The 18761-nt window shown below is 42.6% G+C and overlaps 2 protein-coding genes across 3 annotated transcripts; one reads left to right on the forward strand and one right to left on the reverse strand.

Moving 5' to 3' along the window:
- Positions 1-2792, forward strand: LOC115753026. 2 transcript variants are annotated; one of them, XM_030691495.2, is made up of 5 exons: positions 5-117; positions 173-485; positions 839-1461; positions 1727-2242; positions 2444-2792. In XM_030691495.2, exons 2-5 carry the CDS (start codon positions 239-241, stop codon positions 2582-2584), a joined length of 1527 nt encoding a protein of 508 aa, XP_030547355.1. In that variant the 5' UTR covers positions 5-117; positions 173-238; the 3' UTR covers positions 2585-2792. The 2 variants fall into 2 exon arrangements, with proteins under 2 accessions (XP_048141774.1, XP_030547355.1); XM_048285817.1 differs by having other exon boundaries at positions 1-485.
- An 8886-nt stretch (positions 2793-11678) lies between these two features.
- Positions 11679-14498, reverse strand: LOC115753009 (U-box domain-containing protein 17). Its single transcript, XM_030691475.2, has one exon. The coding sequence runs from the start codon at positions 14004-14006 to the stop codon at positions 11859-11861; it is 2148 nt and encodes a 715-aa protein (XP_030547335.2). The 5' UTR covers positions 14007-14498; the 3' UTR covers positions 11679-11858.
- Between the last annotated feature and the right edge of the window lie 4263 nt (positions 14499-18761).

The following is an 18761-nucleotide window of genomic DNA, read 5'->3' on the forward strand; positions in this document are numbered from 1 at the left end:
TCAGATCTTCTACCTAATGGGGAAACTGAAAAAGGAAAGCTTTTAGAGAAGAAAAGATAATGTTCCATGCATACACAAAGCTGAATTCCCAAGGGAAAGACTTACCCTTTCGTTGAAGTTCCTAGCTGGTCTTCAATTCCATTTGCAAAAGGGCCTGTCCATGCTTCTAAAGAAGATCAGATACATACACGTAGACGCTCATCTGCTTGGGCCTCTGTGTTTGTCTGTCCCTTGTTAAATGGCTGAGCAGGAGAGCCTGAGTTGCTTTCTCATTCTGATCGTTCTGGTCTCCTTTTCGTCCGTGAGCGCCGATAACACGGAGTATGTGTCGGCGGTTGGTGACCCGGGAATGAGGCGAGACGCGCTGAGGCTGGGAATAGAATCGTGGAACCAATGCAACGAGGTTGGCGAGGAAGCTCCTCACATGGGAAGCCCAAGAGCTGCTGATTGCTTCGACATTTACCGAGCCGTTCCTAGTAGAGATGGTCAGTCTCTCGTTTTCCTGTTTCAGTTTCATTTTCATCTCCTTTCTCATTGATAAGAATCCTGTTTTGTGTGCCTCTGGTGATCTCCTGGTTAATGTGCTTGGTTCACTTTGCTCAACATATCCTGGACCAAGCAGCCTAAGTCATCTGTATAAAGTGTTCGTCTGTCGATTTTCGCCGTTCTTAAAATGCGTTTTGATTTTTTTTTTCTTTAATGTGATTCTCATTCTTCGTCCATGACAGATTGCTTGTTCTGCTTTCTTTTTCATTTTTCTCTCTTTGATTTGAGCAAAACCATATATTAGTGGAGTTCTGGGGACAGCATTTTCCAATTGCACCTCATTTTGATGCAGAAAAGAATTGCTCCTTGTGCAAATTGCTGCCCTACATACTGGTCCACAGGGTCACGGAGGTAGACAACAGGCTCGGAGTGGGAGACCCTTTCCCGGGACTCCACGCCGAAGCCCTGTTAAACACGGACCTCTACGCCGCGCTGAAGGAGCTCTACTTGGGCGCGAAATGCCAGGTCGAGGACATCCCGAAACCGTGGCAGTTCTGGATGATCATGCTCAAGAACGGCAACATGGACACGTTCGCCTCCAGGTGCCCGAAAAACGGCCACAAGGTCGGGCCCTTCGGCCCCAACGCTGCCTTCCCTTGCTTCGGCAAGGGATGCATGAACCAGCCGCTGATGTACCATGACTACACAACTTTGCAAGGCCCTAATTTGACTACTCTTAAGGGAAGGTTTCATGGGTCATGGGACTTGGATGGTGTTTTCAGTGGCATTGGCAATGACAATTCTTATTATTCTGTGACTTGGGAGAAGGAAATTGGGAAGGGCAAGAGCTGGGTGTTCCATCATGTCTTGAGGACTTCAAAGAAGTATCCATGGCTGATGCTTTACCTGAGATCAGATGCCACCAGGGGGATCTCTGGTGGGTATCACTACCCCACCAGGGGAATGTCCAAAATTGTGAGCACATCCTTCTTCCTTCCATTTCAAGTCATCATAAGGAAACAAATGACAGTTCACTTGGTGCTCCTAATACTGTCGTTCCGATTTTGATTTCGTTTCGGTATTCGGAGAAAGAGAATTGAGCATAGCCCCATTTGGTGAAACATCTCAATCATGTCCTTCTGGTGCAAAGTTATGTCAGAAGCAAAAAGATTATTAATTGACTAACTTTAGCTTGTACTCAAACCAAACTTACCATCATGTTTTCATTTATGCGACACAGATTCCAGAGTCACCAAACTTCAAAGTAAGGTTCACTCTGAATGTGCTCCAAGGTGGGGGTCCAAACAGCCAATTCTACCTAATCGACATCGGAAGCTGTTGGAAGAACAATGGCCAGCCATGCAATGGGGACGTGACCTCAGATGTCACCAGGTACAGCGAAATGATCCTGAACCCCAACACCAGGGCCTGGTGCCACCCGGACAAACTCGATGTGTGTCCCCTTTACCACACCTTCCAGAACGGGACCCAGGTCCACCGCAATGACACTGCCCGGTTCCCCTATGCCGCATACCACCTGCACTGCTCACCAGGGAACGCCGAGCACCTTGAGGAGCCCTACAGCTTGTGCGACCCTTACAGTAACCCACAGGCCCAGGAGATCCTGCAGATTCTGCCACACCCCGTGTGGGGTGAGTACGGGTACCCGACGAGGCAAGGGGAGGGTTGGATTGGAGACCCTAGGACATGGGAATTGGATGTTGGGAGGTTGTCTCACTCACTCTACTTTTACCAGGTTCGATTTTATTTTATTTTTTTCCTCTCGGATTCATGTTTCTCCCTTCATCAAGAAATAGATCTGATCATGAGCTTGACAGCACGCTGGGCGTGCCCAGACTTACCGCCAACAAGGCCCTAGGACGGGGACATACACATTCTCGACCGTCCGTTTCCATTCTTAGCTTCAACTTATGACATGTGTGGACGATTATTGCAGGATCCAGGGACACCAAGTGCTAGGAGGCAATGGGCGTCTATAGATTTGGGGACTGAAATATTCAAAGATCCTGATCAGGTTGCTGAATGGACCGTTAGTGATTTTGACATTCTTGTGCCCAAGAAGGTGGTCAGTACCTAGTTCGCATTTTCTTTCCTTTTTCTTCTTTTTGAGAGTGAGAAAAATTGAAGGGAACAGAGAGAGTTTCGGCCCAAAGGGTTGTACAACATTGAGGAAAATTAGAGCAAACCAAAGAAACACCGAACTTGCAAATGAGTTCTGCTTCTCTCCTTTTCCACTGAAGCAACAGCAATTGCAGGACTCTTTCCGAGCATCAAACTCGGTTTCTTAACTCTCCATTCACATGTTCGGGGTGCGGATTAATCTGACAGTTTCTGGGCAGAGTGTGGGACAAGGGACTAGGAATCATTAGTCACTAAAGAGTCTGTGGCTAACGCCTGAAAATCTATGCTTACAGATCTGCCTTAATTTGCCTTGTCAGTTTTCATGTGCATCAGTTTGCTCCCTCTGGTTTACAAATCCTTCTTAGTTGGCCCTCTTTGCCGAATTCGATCGAAGAGTTGCTGATGATCGGCTCTTCCATTCATGCCAAAGGGCAGGCAACTTTCCTTAATTGCAACGCCTAATCTCGATCACAAATGACTCATTTTACTTGGTCTAACCACAATTGCGGGAAAAATGCAGACCGGACAAGACATGGTCGAACTCCTGTCCCAATTAGGACATGAAAAAAAGGCAGGGATTTCAGGGGCGAACCGAGGCAGATTCGTGTAGCAAGCAAACCGAAACAAATGAACATGGAAGAAAGGCAAAAGAAGTCTGCCCTCAGGGGAACCATGATCCTAGTTCCAATCTGCTCAAAGATTGCCCATGTCTTTTCAGTCCTGGACTATTAAACGAGCCGGGCTCTTCATCCTCACCAGTCAATTCATGAAGGTTTAATGCCCCATTTACAACGCTGGACTTTCCCAAAAGCCATTTCCACTTTCCAGGAAGCCCACGGTACACCATTTGTGTATATTGTCATCTTGGATTTGCTGCCTTTTCTTTTGAACGCGGCCCTATTTCAGTTCTTTCTTAGTTCGTACAATGAAGGAACCGTGAGAAGAGAGCCAGGGGTGTAGGAAGAATCATCTATCGGAGAGTACTAGTGTTTGTAGCTGTTTTCTTTTGGAGCAAGGAAAACGACATAAACAGTCTTTAAACTTTGGCCCCACATGCAATGTCGTCCTTGAAATTTGATTTTTCAATATGATCCATGAACTTTTAGCCTAATTCGCAATGTTATACTAGAACTTTCATTTGCTCGGGGGCCATATTAAACAAATTATGGCAATATTGAACATTTTTATATAGTCCAAGGACTAAATAGAAAATGTACCAAAAGTTCGAGAATCATATTGAACAAATTAAAAGTTCAAGGACGACATTGCACATTGGAGTGAAGTTCACGGGTCGTGTTGAACAAATTAAAAGTTTAGGGATGACATTGTACATTGGGCCAAAGTTTAGGAACCATTTCTTTAGTTATCCCTTTAGCGTACTATGAGGTATATATATACTAAAAAGTGCTAAGTAAACTTTAATTAACATTTAGACCAAAGAAAAACTTTAATTAACATATAAAATCCAAAATTAATGAAAAAAATAAAACATAGTTGGAAAATACGTAGAAATAGATTCGGATGTGTTTAAAAATAGAAGAAAAATTCCAAATAAGAGCCTGAAGTGTCTCGTTTTCTCAAATAAGGATCCGAAGTGGACTTTGTTTCAAATAAGAGCATGAAATGCTCAAATTGTTTCAAAGAAAGGCCTAGCCAAAGGGCATTTTCGTCCTTTACTTTGTTGAATTTTTTTTCTTTTTGCTATTTCTTTTTTTCTTTTTTCATTTTCTTTTTTCTCTTCTACCCTCCCTAGGCCATCGCCGCCCTCAAGCCACCCTCACATGTGCGGCGTTAGGCTACCCTCGTCCTAGCCAGCATCGTGCGAAGGCCCCTTGCCTTGCTTGTGACAATGAAAGACAACCGCATTTGAACTCGCCTTGCTGGTGATGAAGGACGCCAAAGGCGGTGGAGTCACGGCAGAGGATGCCATGGCTTGCAATCGAGGTGCGAGCTAATGCAGCGTCGTGCTGCGGTCTTTTAGAGCAAGAGAGAAGAAACAGAGGCGCCGGTTGGAAAATGTTGCATGGACGCGACAGCGAGCGGGAGGAGGAGATGGACCAGGGTGGCGAATGCTTGCTGAGTTGGACACGTGGTGGATTGTGAACCGTGAGATTGGCGATCACAGGTGGGGCCCAATTGACCGAGTGGAGAGGAGAAGAAGAATTTGTACTCGTGCTCGAATTTGCAACTTCTTTTTTTTCTCTCTTTTTTCCCTTTTTTGTATGAAAATGGGGATGAAGGTGGTGAGTTCGCCATGGATGGGATTTGGAGGAAATGAGATCGTGAGATGGAGATTCCCGGTCACATGGCTTTGATAGTTGGGCTGGCGAGGCCAAGCGTCAGGCTGGCCCACCCGGACAACGGTTACTCTCGCTTGACGTCGGCAAGGGCAAACCTCACCCGACGCCTACTCGAGCGAGGGTAGCCTCGGGCGAGGGTAGCCCTACGCCGGCTCGGGTGAGGGCGATGGCCTAGGGAGGGGGAAAAAGAAAAAGAAAGAAAGAAAAGAAAAGGCAAAATATAAATAAAAAAAAAAAAAAAAAGCAAAGAATAAAAATATCCTTTGGCTAGGCCCTCCTTTGAAACAATTTGAATATTTCTGGCCTTTATTTGAAACAAGATTTACTTTAGTTCCTTGTTTGGAAAAACGAAGACATTTCAACCCTTTTATGCGCAATTCGAACATGATATAACACTCTGAACCAGCCTTTGCACACTAGTGATTTCTCCTTGTTTCTCCTCTGGGATCAAAAGTTCGGGCATGTTTACCAAATAATGCACTTCGAGCGTAACCTTTCGAGACCTCTATTTGTTCGAGTCTTGCACAATGCCGACACCTTCGCATTAAAAGTCCGCCTCGGTTTCTAATTGCTTTGCAATTAGAAGTCCACATGATGGCAGGTGTTTTAATGACTAAGGATTAGTAAGAGTAGGGGCTAACATGAGAAACTTTCCTAATGAAAATGTTTCGTCAATTATGGCAGCAACACTAGACGTCCCAAAACTTATCATCGAAGTTTAATCGAGTCTAAACTTTCAAAAAGTGCAATTGAGTACCAAAATTAGTGAAGTTTGACTTTCGGAAAATCCCAACGCAACATTTTTAAAGTTGTTTTAATATCCGGGGCGTTGATGTGGTGCAAGAATAAGAAAAAAATTATGCAACATTTTTCCATGAACGAAATTAGTTAGAGCTAATAAATGGACTTAATTGCACAGATCCGACAAGTTCGGAATCTGATTATACACAGTGAAAGTTTCATAATACGATTACATTTTCATGACATTTTGAAACTTTCGATACGCTTATGTCTACAATCTAATATGACATAGCAAATAGTAGATGTTTTCCCCTTCCCGCCAAATTTCAAATTATAATTCAAGGTAATTTCAAAAGGGAAATGTTTCTCTTACAATACTGTTAGGAACGGTACAATCTCAATCGTAAACTCAGACATCATTATCACGTGTTTTGCAAAAATACTCATCGATGAAAAAATCGTATGTTAAAAAATAAATAACTGTTAAGATAGTAGCTTTCATTTTAGAAAGTATTCAAACACATGAAACTCAACTTCCACTATTTTCCTTTTACGAGGAAATGACTTTTGCCGTCACACGTAAGGAAACACCAACTTCCACTTCCTGTGCGACAGCCTCTCGCATTATTGTTCGCGGAACTTACTTTTTCTGTCATCATGATCCTGCTTGTTGTCTCTCACACCAAAAAAAAAAAAAAAAAAACCATCCTTAACTACGTTTTACGTTAGGAAACTAATTACCAAAAATCTTACTTACACGTTTACCATAATTTTTTTGTGACATTAAAAGTCCTAAAATTATACCTGTGTGACACATTATACTCCAAACTTTTTTGTGACAGTAAAAATCCTAAAATTGTACTTGTGTAACATTATACTCCAAACAATCCCAAAATTTTGTCCGTGTCACATATTTATCCCCACAAGTTCATATGCCTATGAGTTTGGAGTATTTAGTGTTACAAAAAAAAAGTTTGTAGTAAATGTATCATACTAGTAGAAGTCTGAGTAAATGTGCCACATAAATATAAGTTTATGGATTTTTGTGTCACAAAATTTTTTTAGGAAAAATGTGCTATAATTATAAGGGAAAATCCCCGATGATGTTTTAAAGATGACAAAATAATCAAAAGCTACTAATGCATTTATTGATTGAGGAGAACCAGGTGAAAGGCGCACAAGTCACTATGTAGATGTTGTCTTACTAGAACGTCTGAAGGTTATGAGTTTTCCATCAATGGTGAACAAGGGATTGGACGTATAGGTGTCTACAAGCTGGAGGTACCCGAGTAGAAGGTGAACAAGCCTAGAACGGGAAGTTTGGTAAAGTTTGGAGAGACCTTGGATAGGTGAACAACGAGGTAGACCCGTGATTGCCAAAACGCTTGGAGGAACCAGAAGATAAAAGCTCAAGTGAAGTTCTGGATATTGCATCTGATGTCCCGAATATTGCATCTAAAAGTCTCAGACGCTGCTAAAAGAACTCGGACATTGTTTGTGGAGCTCGGACGCTGTGCAAGGAGCTCGGATATTGAGCGGGGAGCTCGGACATTGTATGAGGAGCTCGGACGTTGTTACCTAGCTCAAGCTCTGAGGAAGTATTTCATATGCAACGACCAGAATATCAAGAGATATATTTGAGATGATTTAATTGAAATTATATATCACCACAACGGCTAGCAAATCAAGCTGGATCGTTCTTGGAGATTCTCAATCTTGAAGATTAATCAATGACGCGGATTAAGGAAACGATAATGACTCACCTAATGAAGAACTATATTTATGAAAACCCAATATCATAATTGTATGAGCGATTTGATCTAACGGGGGATTCTTTCATTTATCAACCTCAATGGCTACGAAATCCTTTGCATACAGCCTCTTCCAAATGGGAAGTTTAGAGAGCGGTCCTCTTGAGATCTTGTAATGGACAGTTGGAGATGGAGGAGTATAAAAGCAGACCTCAAGGCTCAAGAACGAAAACAAGAGAGTAGGATATTAAATTCCAAGATCAAGAGAGCTTCACGTCCTTTCTAAATTCTTGATCCAAGCACTGTAATACTTAGAGGTTCACATCTAAGTGAGAGAGTGTTAGACGAGAAGTCTATTGACTCGGAAATCGCCACCGTATTGTAACCTCCGAGATAGTCACTAATGGAATCCAGCCGATTGAGTGTCGGCGTGAAGAAATGGATATAGGCTTGAACAAAGCCGAATCACTACAAACTCTCTATGAAAATTCTCTGTCCCTTAAACTCTTTGTTATTATATTGTGATAGTTGAATTATGCACGCAACTACATCCGAGAACACCTCATATCTTGTTAGCGATCATCTCCGAGCTAAGATGAGGTTATCTATTTTAATTCCATATTGATTTCTATAGTTCATTGAAATCACCTATTCACTCTCTCTTCTAGGTGATAAAGCTAGCCCCAATAATAATTGACATAATTTAGGATTTTTAGTGACTTTTTCTGTTCATGTTGGCATCCACCTTACCCAATACTGTTTTCTTATCTTCTACCAATCCATCAAAGTGTTGGGTCCCTTAGAGAATTAAAAAAAAAAAAAGCTATTTTTTTAGGGTATGTAAATTTCCAAGAAAATTCTGACCAAAAAAAAAAAAAATCCAAGAAAATGAATGTCAAATCTCGGCGGCTTCCTCCACCCTACCAAGGGAATAAAGAATTACCAATCTTCCCACCTAATTCTGAGGTGTTCAATAGCAATTTGGGACCCCATCACAATCAAAGTTGGGGGCAATTTTGATCATCTCCAAAGTCATTTCTTGGGGTACTCATCCTCTTTGACCCCGACCCATTTCCTCAATTTAAAACCTGCAAATACTATGGTACAAACGTAGTGCATGAAATCTTACATGGGATAGAGATAGTTAAACACCATACCTGTCAAAATGAGTGATATGCTTATTTCTTAACTTATGTTTAATTAGCTGAATTGTTATATAGATTAGTTATATTTAGTAAAAGTGCCATCGGCATAATTATAATGGTAAAGTCTAAAATAATATGTGTGTCAAATGTGTTCACAACTTACTTGGACTCAACCTACTTCTATATTTCTCTTTTCACTCTCTCGCCCTCGCTCACTCCACCCTCTCACCTCACTATAAGTTTTCTTAAATCATGTTAAATTTGAAAGTGTTTTAGTAATATGAATTGGGTATAGATTGATTAGATACATTTTGAGTCAGGTATAAGTCACTAAAATTGCATTGCACGAAAGCAGGTTAAATGAGTCAATTTGTGTAGGACCGGATCCAGTCCGACTCACCCATTTTTGACGGGTCTACTAACATTAAGAGTGATCAAAACAAGAGCCAAGCATTCTTTTCGCATTCATAATCATGTCCAGCCATCATGACTTCCAACTAGTTAAGTTCCACTTGGGATGAGCTCTCTATTTGCCAAAGATGTTTTGATCATGCATGTATCATCACAAGATTGTCAATTTTAAAACATTATCCAATGATGTGTTAGGTGCGGGGACCAATAGTGACTCCCACTTCCATTTTTCTTCTTTTCTCCCCTCCACCTTCTACCTAATGTGATCCGATGAAGTGTCCATGGCTCAATCATGGAGACTTGGGCCCCCCCACCCTCACTCCAATTTGGCTCCAACTTCCAACACTACCAAACCACTAAAGGACCCTTCCAGCGAGAATCAATGAGAAAGCCAAGTAATTGAAAAAAAAAATATTGATATTATCCATGCAATTTGATATGTTGGCACAATATCACCAATTCAATCGTAAGCATGTCCAATGACTCTTAACTTTTTATTTTTTTGGTTATTTCCATATTAAATCGACATGAACACGTGATTAATCGAGCATAGAAGTAAGTTGCACAATATACATCTTTCACGACCATCGGCTGCGGTGGTCAAGACAACTCAATTTAGTCCCACCAAAGTCGGTATCGATACACCATGAATAATATCTAAGAAATGAAGAATGAAGAAAACACCGATAAAGTCCAAAGAACTTGCTAGTGCAGCACCAATCCCCCCACAAGAAAATGACATAAAGGGAGTAGAAAGAACTGTCATAGCCAGCGACGGCCACAACACCGCGCCGGGCCAGGCCCATCTGGAGAAGGGGCGGTGCCCGGCCTTCACGGGCCGTACCGGGGCCGGCCATTGCTAGTTAATGCAATACAAAGTTAAGGGAACAAAACCATTCGAGAAAAGTAAAAAAAAAAAAAAATCCAATGAAAATGTTCCACCGTAGAAGTCTTTTGGGACGAGAAAGCTCATCTTACGCACCTTGGATCGACGAATCCCCGTGTCGGAAAAGGAAAAGTACCCATTAATTATTAGGTAAAACGCGAGCGAAAGTGGGGGCGGATCGTCCAGATACGAATCTTTGGGGGACGTTTTGCTCGAGCTCTCTTCAGCGAGCCGTACGTGTTGCGCCTCTTTGGGGGCAAAACATGATGGCAAGCAAAGTGCAATCACAGTAGCACATCACTCAAGAAATCCCAAACCAAGCAACGTTTCGTCGGATTTCAACTCACCACAACTTGTGATCGAAAACCCATCATAAGAAAATCTTGCGGCCTCGCCATTGCCACGAATCTTCCTCCCGAAGTGGGTGTTTCTTTCGCCAAGCAAATTCGAGATGCTGGCGGCCCTACCAGGATTGGAGGCGGCGGGAACGCTAATATCATAAATGCGAAGTTCGACTCTCATACTCTGTAAACCGGTCGATCAAAAGCCAGAGAAAAGAGAGTCGGACATAGAATAGACAAAAACTTTTTTTTATTTTTCAAGATGCTCAGTTGGTTCTAACATCTTGAAAGAAGCAGAGACTCATCAAACGGTTGCTGGCCGTCTTTTTTCACCGCATCTAAATCAAGAATTTTTCATGTTGGAAGTAAAAAGGGAGTTTTCAAGATTATTTCGTAAGAATCTACGACTAAAGGACCACTAGCCTAGGATCCATACTCTTCATTTCCTCCTACAGAACTACACGGCTAGCATCCATTACTTAGCACCAAAGGTAATCATTTTGTTCTTGGTAATAATTTCTAGATGAAAATATATTTTTCTATGTCTATTTCTGAACGAGTTTCTGAGTATAGAAACATGTGTCACAACGAATAAATTTATTTGATAACAGCATAAAATTTCTTCGGTCACCGGCCGCCGGGCTTCGGACAATGACTGGCGAGAGGGACACGAGAGAGAAGGAGTGAGCTATGAGAAGAATTCTTTATTTTTGTTTCTATTCCACAAATAGCTCATTTCTATATTCAAATCTATTTCTAGACTGAAATTTTGTTTCAAAAAAAAGAAAAATAAAATTACGTAAATCAAAGGATTTTCGATCCAAACCTGTTCCAAAAGCAGAATTTAAAGAGAAACAGAGAAACGAAATGATCATCGTGCGCGCCCTTAATAAAAGCTTTCTTTATAAACGAACAGGCTGTTTTGTTCTGACCATTCTAGAAACAGACGTATGACTGACGTGGTTCTCTCTTTCGTTCTCTTTGATTTGATCATGTCGTTGGGACAGCCAAAATCGTCAGCGCTTGGTAGCTTAGAACATTGAAGGAAGTTCCTATCGGGGGAAATTTCCCAGAAAGCCGCGGGAGCAATGAGAAAATTTCTACCAGAAGCTTTCCATTTTCCAGGAGAATCCCGAGAAATATTAGAATCAGTTCCTCCCTGCCCTAAACCAACCACCCTTTTACTAGTCTCGCCTCAACGAACATCGCTGACGATGTTATATCTGGAATCAGCTTTCGAACAGTACATGGATGCAGGAAACTAAAATCGCGCCGAATGTCTAACCCCGAACTTTGCGTTGGAACGCCGAGAAGCACAGATTCCTTCTGTTTCATGATCGACTCTTATCGCCGAGACGGCACAGATTTCGACAGGGAATTTTGGCTCGGACGCCCAACAGCAGAAAAGATGGATCGCGGCTATGTAAATAAACACTGTGCAAAATCCCGCTGGTGCAGGGATGTTTGTCTTGAGAATGAATGGAAATGGTAGACTAATGATCCAAGCATTTCAAAAGAGCAAGACGCTTCTGCCACAGTGATATTATAGCTATGATTCCTCTCATGAGCTTTATATTTCAATAAAAGAATTTTCGTATATATGAACAAGAATTAGAAAAACTTGAAGATAGCAAGAGCTCCTCCGTTATTACCCCCTACAAAACGGATACGGGGATCGACATCGGTACTGAGACGTCGTTGCCGAAGCCCGAATCCCTGCTCGCAGCGGAGTTTCCAGCGAATACGTATCCCACCCCCAAGCCTCCAAAGTGTAATGCCGCGTTCTCGCACCTCTGAAATACTCTCGCTAGCGATGCCGCCTTCCTCCTTGCCCTCTTCGTTCCCGTGAAGAGCAAAGACTGCAGCAACCCGGCCAAAGCCGGCGCCTTCACCACTCTCTCAGTGGCAGCTGAGCCACCGCTCCGGCAGAGCTCAAGCAATGCCGCGACCGCATTCTCTTTGCCCCGTGGGGTCCCACACCGCATCATCCCAATCAAACCTGACACAGCCGACTCCTCCTCTCCAACCGCTTCCGCCCCCATCGGCTGCCTAACAATCAAGGCCAATGCACCTGCCGCTTCCTCTGCAACCACCTCGTTCCCCAAGGCGCCCACCAGTGCATTCACAGCGCCAGCCTCGATCATTTTGAGGCAATTCTCCGCGTGCGTCGACAGGTTGAACAGAGCGGTAACCGCATCCTTCTTTCCTCTGGGTGTCCCCTCTCTCAAGAGTCCTGCTAGGGCCTCAACTGCGCCGCCCTCATCTGCTATTCTCTTCTTATAGTCGTGAACGGCTGAGAGGCTGAACAATGTCGCCGCAGCATTTTCCCTCGCTTCTGTGGTTCGGCCGATCCTTAAGACGTCCACGATGGACCGCAGGCATTCTGTCTCATCCATGATCCTGCTTTTGTTCTTGTCGTAGATCGACAAGTTAAGCATTGCTGTGACAGAAATCTCCTGGGCAATGGGACTCTGAGATGAGAGCAATTCCCGCAAATGGGGAATCGCCCCAGCTTCGGCAATAAAAGCTCGGTTCTCCTTCCCCGTCTTAGCTAACAATCGGATCTCTTTGGCGGCGATCGTCCTCGCACGTTGAGGCCCACTTGCCAGCTGCTGAACAAGAAGTTTTGCCGTGGCTTTGTTAGCTTCAAGGGCAGCTTTGGAGGGCGAAGCCGCCGGAAAAGCTTCTGCTGATGTATCTATCATCTCTGGGGGGTCATAGGGGACTCCATGAGCTGTGCACCACTGCATAATCAAGTTCCTCAAAGCCCGGTTCGGGATAAGGCGGTTATGAGCAAGCATTTGCCCTGTCTTGGGACAGTTGCAGTGCCCTTCTTCCATCCATCTGGATATCGATCTCCGATCGTATGTCTGGCCGGTTGAGACGATAACCGGGTCCTGCATCAAATCCAAAGATATTGGACAACAAAAGTCCTTTGGAACTGTAATGAAGGTATCAGCAATTTCCTGCGCGATCAACCCTTTCCTATGCTTCTTCGTATTTCCGCATCTAGTTCCAACATCGTCCTCCTCGAATCCGCACAAAAGAAACCTGCAAAAGCGGGTAAGCGCAACGAAACCTTGAAGGATTGAAGTCGGAGGCTCGATGTCCCCTTCATGATTATGAATCTGTTCCTCCAAGAAATCAATCTCCGCCCTAAAACTCTTTGCGTTGGTAATGCCCAAATTATCCATGAAGAAAACCCGCAACTTGACCGGATCAGGAATCTGCCCGTTCTCGAACTCGTTTAGAAACGAGAAAAGCTGAACTCTCAGCTCCTCATCGTGCTTGTCCATATGAAACCGGGCCCCTCCCGATTGTTGCTGCAACAACTCGAGCTGCTCCCGAACATCCTCGCTCAATTCGAGGTTCTTCAACGGGAAAACATCCAAGAGCGTGTATATCTCCTGATTCAGATCATGAAAATGACCCGAAATCGAATGGTTCTGGAGCAAGAGCCACAACTTACTCGATTCCGCGCAGTAATCGAGCAATATCTTCGACCGGTACAGCAGCAGATACAGCTCCTTCAAGCAGAGAACCGCGGCCGAAGGCAAATCCGACCTCCCATCCCTCAGGAACTCCAAAAGCGCGACGAAGACCTCGATCTTGCGGACCAAGGACCGCGAGTTCTTGCGCTGGAAGAAGAGGGCTTTGCTCGTGTAGCACGAGACCAGCTCGCCGGAGATCGAAGCCAGGGTCCGTATGAGGGCCACGTCGGTGAGGTCAACCGGGGCCAAGAAGGCCTCCAAGCACGGCGACCTCCGCCGCCTGAGCGACGAGAAAATCGCCGCCGTCGCCATTCCTCGATATCGAAAGACGCGAAATTTAACAAACTACCGAAACAATTTCCACCTCCCGCGAGATGGGTATGCAGGGTTTTTCACCAGATCTTGGAAAAAAGAACTAAAAACGATCGAGAATCTAAGAACGACCCCTTATTCTGCAGATACCCACAGTTCCTGGAAACGACTGGGGGAATCCGCGACTTCCGGCAAAAGAACGAATTCCAGCAATGGCAAGAACAAGAAGACAGGAAGAGGAGAGAGAGAGAGAGATTGTGGAGGTGGGTAAGATGAGAGCAAAGGAATCGAGACGCTTACTCCTTATTGTTTTGCTGTTTGTCGTCGATGAGGTTCGGTGGGACTGGGTGAAAAAGTGAGGAGAGAGAGAGAGAGAGAGAGAGTTGAATTGAATCTTTCGGGGAGTGAAAGGGGCTTCGGATTTATCAAGTCAAGGCGGAGAAAAAGAAAAGATTTTAAAGGAGGATTGAAGATTTTTCCGTGGGAGCAGAGGATGAATTTGCGCGTTTGGGAGGAAGGCGGCCCGAGGCTGACTTTCCGAGGCTGTCCTGTTTTTGGGTTTGGTGATGACTCGACTCAGACGAGGACGATCTTGTCCATTCATTTCTCTCTCCTCTCCCCCTCTCCTCCTCATCCTCCTTCTCTAATTGCTTCCCTACCATAAATAATTATAGATATTTACGGGAAGCCTTAAAGTTTATTCGTGAAAACATAATTGAATCTTAAAATTTACAAAAAAAATATATAATTATGTCATAAAACTTATCAACTTAATGCGATCGAGTCATTCTGTTAATTCCATCCAATTTAACTAACGGAGAATGCCGACGTGGCTTTTTTAATGTCTTCTCTCCCCCTACATGGCGGTGACGTGGCTAAAATGACGTTGGTTTGATCGGGATCTGATTTTTAATTTGATTTTTATTTGAATTAATTTTTTATTTTTTAAAATAAAAAGAAGCATATTCACCGTGAGAGGGCTTTGCAACCCTTGCCGCTACGCTGCCGCTCCTTTAGAATTATGGCCAATACTAGGTACATGAGTAGTGATTTATGTAACATGAAACATATTAGTCCGAAAATGTCGTGAAAAGGGTCGGCCATGGTGGGAGGAGTGGACAATGAGGGTCGGCGATCGATGGAGAGGGCCGCCGGTGGCGTTCGATCCCTACCAATGGCTGGCGATATATATCCGTCTCGGTACATATGAATTAATTACTATTGACGGAACTTTTAATAGCGAAAAACATTATATTTGTTTTGGCTTCTTGAGGGAAAAAAATTTTGGTATTGTTGCGTCCTATTGGAAATCATTTGCTGGTTTGTAGCATGGGTTTTGTTTGATGGGTGAAGGATAATTTGATTTTAGGCTCTAAAGAAATGTGTTTTTGAAGTTTAGGACTAGAGTATAAATATATCATTTTAGAATTTATCTTTATATTTTCTTTTTATTATCGACCAATTATTTTGTTTTGTGCTTCTTCTTTTTTTCCTCGAAGAGACCATTTTGTTGAATCTTAATATTACGTAAGTTATCTCCGGCTTCATTGGACATCGGTGAGCGATATATGCTATTACGATTGTATAACTAATTTTGCATCGAGTATCTTGGCTATTTTCACGGAAACAAAAACTAACATTTCTTCTTTTGAATACCGACGAGATCATGCAAATACCTCGTCTCATATATTCAAACATCATGTAGAATCTTAAAATGAGACTTTTTCTTAAGCACCGAAAATAATCATTTAAAAATTAGGATATATCCAGTTTAATATCGGTATTGCACGAGCGTAAAACTCGCCATATGAAGGTAAAATTTTACTCTAAATTATTGTGGAAAACAATGATTAATCGGATAGTCAAAATTTAATTACGCAAACCCAGGATTTTTTTTTTTTCAAAAATTACTTTTTTGTGCCTCGAGCGGACATTTTGATTTTTTGTTTTCAAATTTTCAACTTCGAAATTGATGGAAGTTTGGTGCTTCCTTCAAATGGCGAGTGGAGTATAATTACGTTTTTGCCCATTTACCTAAAGAAAGTAAAGTGAAAGCAGCCTTTGGATTTTTGCTTGAAGCGTTGACCAAGGAAAAGTCGTGGACCCCACGCACTGTTTAGGCGCGTGGATAGCTAGTAGGTCATCGAACTGGCATATTACCTCGGTCAAGGGGTTTTCTTTTTCCCTTTTTCTTTTTTTTTTTTGGGGGGTTGGCGACGGCAATTTTTGCAGCTTTGCTTTGTCCTGGCTTATAAAATCCAAAAAACAAGTGGACGAAAAGAAAAATCCAAATAAAAAATAATTTCCCAGTATTTCAGAAAGCTAATTTTTTTTTTTTTTGGGTCAGAATTTTAGAAAGTCTATTTTTTTTTGTCAAAATGTTTTATTGTAGTTGGTGAATATCATTAAAAATTACAAAATTTTGTACGGGTGGCTCCCGATTTTGTCTTTTAAGGTACGTGTGGACACTTCATCATCCTGAAAGTCTATCGGGGGTCTATCCTTATTTGGATCTATTCTTCCCGACGATCGCTTCTTGCCCTCGGATTGAGTCATCACATACCGTTTCTCTCCTTATTCTCATCGCACTCGGTCATCAAAACAAATTCTCTCTCGCTCCAAACTGGAAAGCACAACGATGACTCAGCCGCCGTCCAATGCGGCAACTCGTCCCTACCACCTCCAACTCGGCCACCACCTCCGGCTGCAACTTGCCAACGTCGCCACCAACAAGATAAGCTCATCCACCGCAAAGAAAAACTTGTCCCCTGCCACTAGCAAATTGAAACTCAGCCACCGCCATCGCCACCACAAGCAGTGAATCTCAAACAGCCACCGCACCCACGGCTTTTCTCTTTCTCTCACTCCATGCCCTGTGGTCCCACCTCCATGCCGCCTGCGATTGAAGCCCGCGACCTCACGCGACGTCGATCGGAGGCCACGCAAATCAAATCCGAGGTTGTAGATTTCAAGAACTTCCATTAATGGAGGTTGCCATCTTCGATCGAGCTGTGTGACCTCTAATGAGAGGTCACGACGAAGAGATCTATCGTAAACCGATTCAAAATAATCACACAGATAATAGAAGAAAAATAGACGATGCACGATTTATCCAAGTTCACCCCATAATAGGGCTACGTCCCGCAAAGAAATTTCACTATGATTTTGGTCTACACAGCACACACTCGTTACAATAATTAGCAAAAAAAAAAAACGAGCAAATATATATATATATGCCCTAATCGGGCCCAAAACCTAATCTATTCAAAACCCTTTAACCCTTCAACAAATGGGCTAACTTAAGCAAAAGTCCAAACCCGTTGAGGTTTCGAGGGCGCCGCCCCCGAACCCCCGCATCCCGTACACGGGGGTCACATGTCGTCGGATCATACTTCGGTTTCCCTAAGCTCACGTGGGCGTGCCCGTGTGTGAGAAACAAAGGTCCCCGAAGTATTCATCAACTCCAACACATGTGACTTATATGAGAGTGAGAGGTCACGTGACTCGAATTTGAGGCTTTGCAACCAAGATTTGAGCTCAAGCACTTCTATTAATTGAGGTTGCACGATCAGTCGTGATCTCCACTAGAGATTCGCTGGAGGGTGAGACCGCCTGAGGTTGAGCTAGGTGTCAAGGTTCGGCACTAGGTGTAATGTCTGTTAAAAATGTATTTCGAGTTTGAGCCCGAAAATGAAACTTTTCTAATTCAAGTAGGCTTCCGAATTTGAGTTCATTTTTAGTTTAAGTGGTTTCCTATTTAGATCCGATTCTCTTATATGTAAGAAGTGGGTCTTCATTGTAAAGAGTATCCAAGAGGAGCTCGTGCTCGTGAATTACATTCCAAGTGTTTGAAACTGTGAAAATGAGTAATTCATTTTTGAGGATGAGATATTATCTCATGAGAAATTGTGAAGCTAAATACTTGTAGGTTATTGTGTGTAGTTGAGAATTGAGAAATATTGAGAGTATTTGACCAAAGTGTAGTTACAACTTCCGTTGTCTCAATTTATCTACAATGTAATTTTTTGCTACTCTCATTCTGAACGTAGTTTACTCCAATTGAACCACATAAATGTGATGTCCAATATATTTTCTTATTATATATTTTATTGTTCGATCGCTTGTTTAACTCAACGAAGTGACATACGAGATGCCACATAATCAATGTATGTTAATTTCTAGGAACTTGCATGCCATGATGCCTGCTGAAAACGCATGAAATGGAACTCCAATTACAAGGAGGATCACATTAAGTTAATTTCAAAAAAAAAAAAATTCAAGACTAAATTGGAAAAAATTAAAAATCATAGACGATATTGAAAGGGCATGAACTACCCATGTCATTACCGCCCTGGTAAATCCCTAAATCAAGAAAATTTTGTAACATTCACATGTTGGATGCCACTAAATTTTCGATCATTAATTCTAGAAATTAGCTCATGTGTTAAACCAAAACAACATGAATCGGCCCTTACCACCAATAAATATTCTTACATCCCATTTAAATCTAATTAAGAGCGGATAGTGGATAGACTTTTACTTTTTGCTTAATTCAGATTTCGTGATATACACTTTGATTTTTTTTTTAAATCCTAAACACTTAAATAGCTTTCTCAAATACAAGCTTTGACTCCCTAAATTCACATACATTTTTTTCTTCATAATTTCTACAAATATTTTGTACTTCAATTTTTTTTTTTTAATCAGAGTACTTTAAATTAAGTCTAAACAAACTTGTCACGGACAAGGGAGGAA

The sequence above is a fragment of the Rhodamnia argentea genome, chromosome 9 (genome assembly GCF_020921035.1).
Source record: "Rhodamnia argentea isolate NSW1041297 chromosome 9, ASM2092103v1, whole genome shotgun sequence".
NCBI lineage: Eukaryota > Viridiplantae > Streptophyta > Magnoliopsida > Myrtales > Myrtaceae > Rhodamnia > Rhodamnia argentea.

Excerpts from the sequence above, each read along its gene's own strand:
- LOC115753026 (XM_048285817.1), top strand. The coding sequence starts at position 239 with ATGGCTGAGCAGGAGAGCCTGAGTTGCTTTCTCATTCTGATCGTTCTG. Across the intron at positions 1,462-1,726 it reads CCAGGGGAATGTCCAAAATT|ATTCCAGAGTCACCAAACTT; the intron begins GTGAGCACATCC and ends TATGCGACACAG. Across the intron at positions 2,243-2,443 it reads ACTCACTCTACTTTTACCAG|GATCCAGGGACACCAAGTGC; the intron begins GTTCGATTTTAT and ends CGATTATTGCAG.
- LOC115753009 (XM_030691475.2), bottom strand. The coding sequence starts at position 14,006 with ATGGCGACGGCGGCGATTTTCTCGTCGCTCAGGCGGCGGAGGTCGCCG.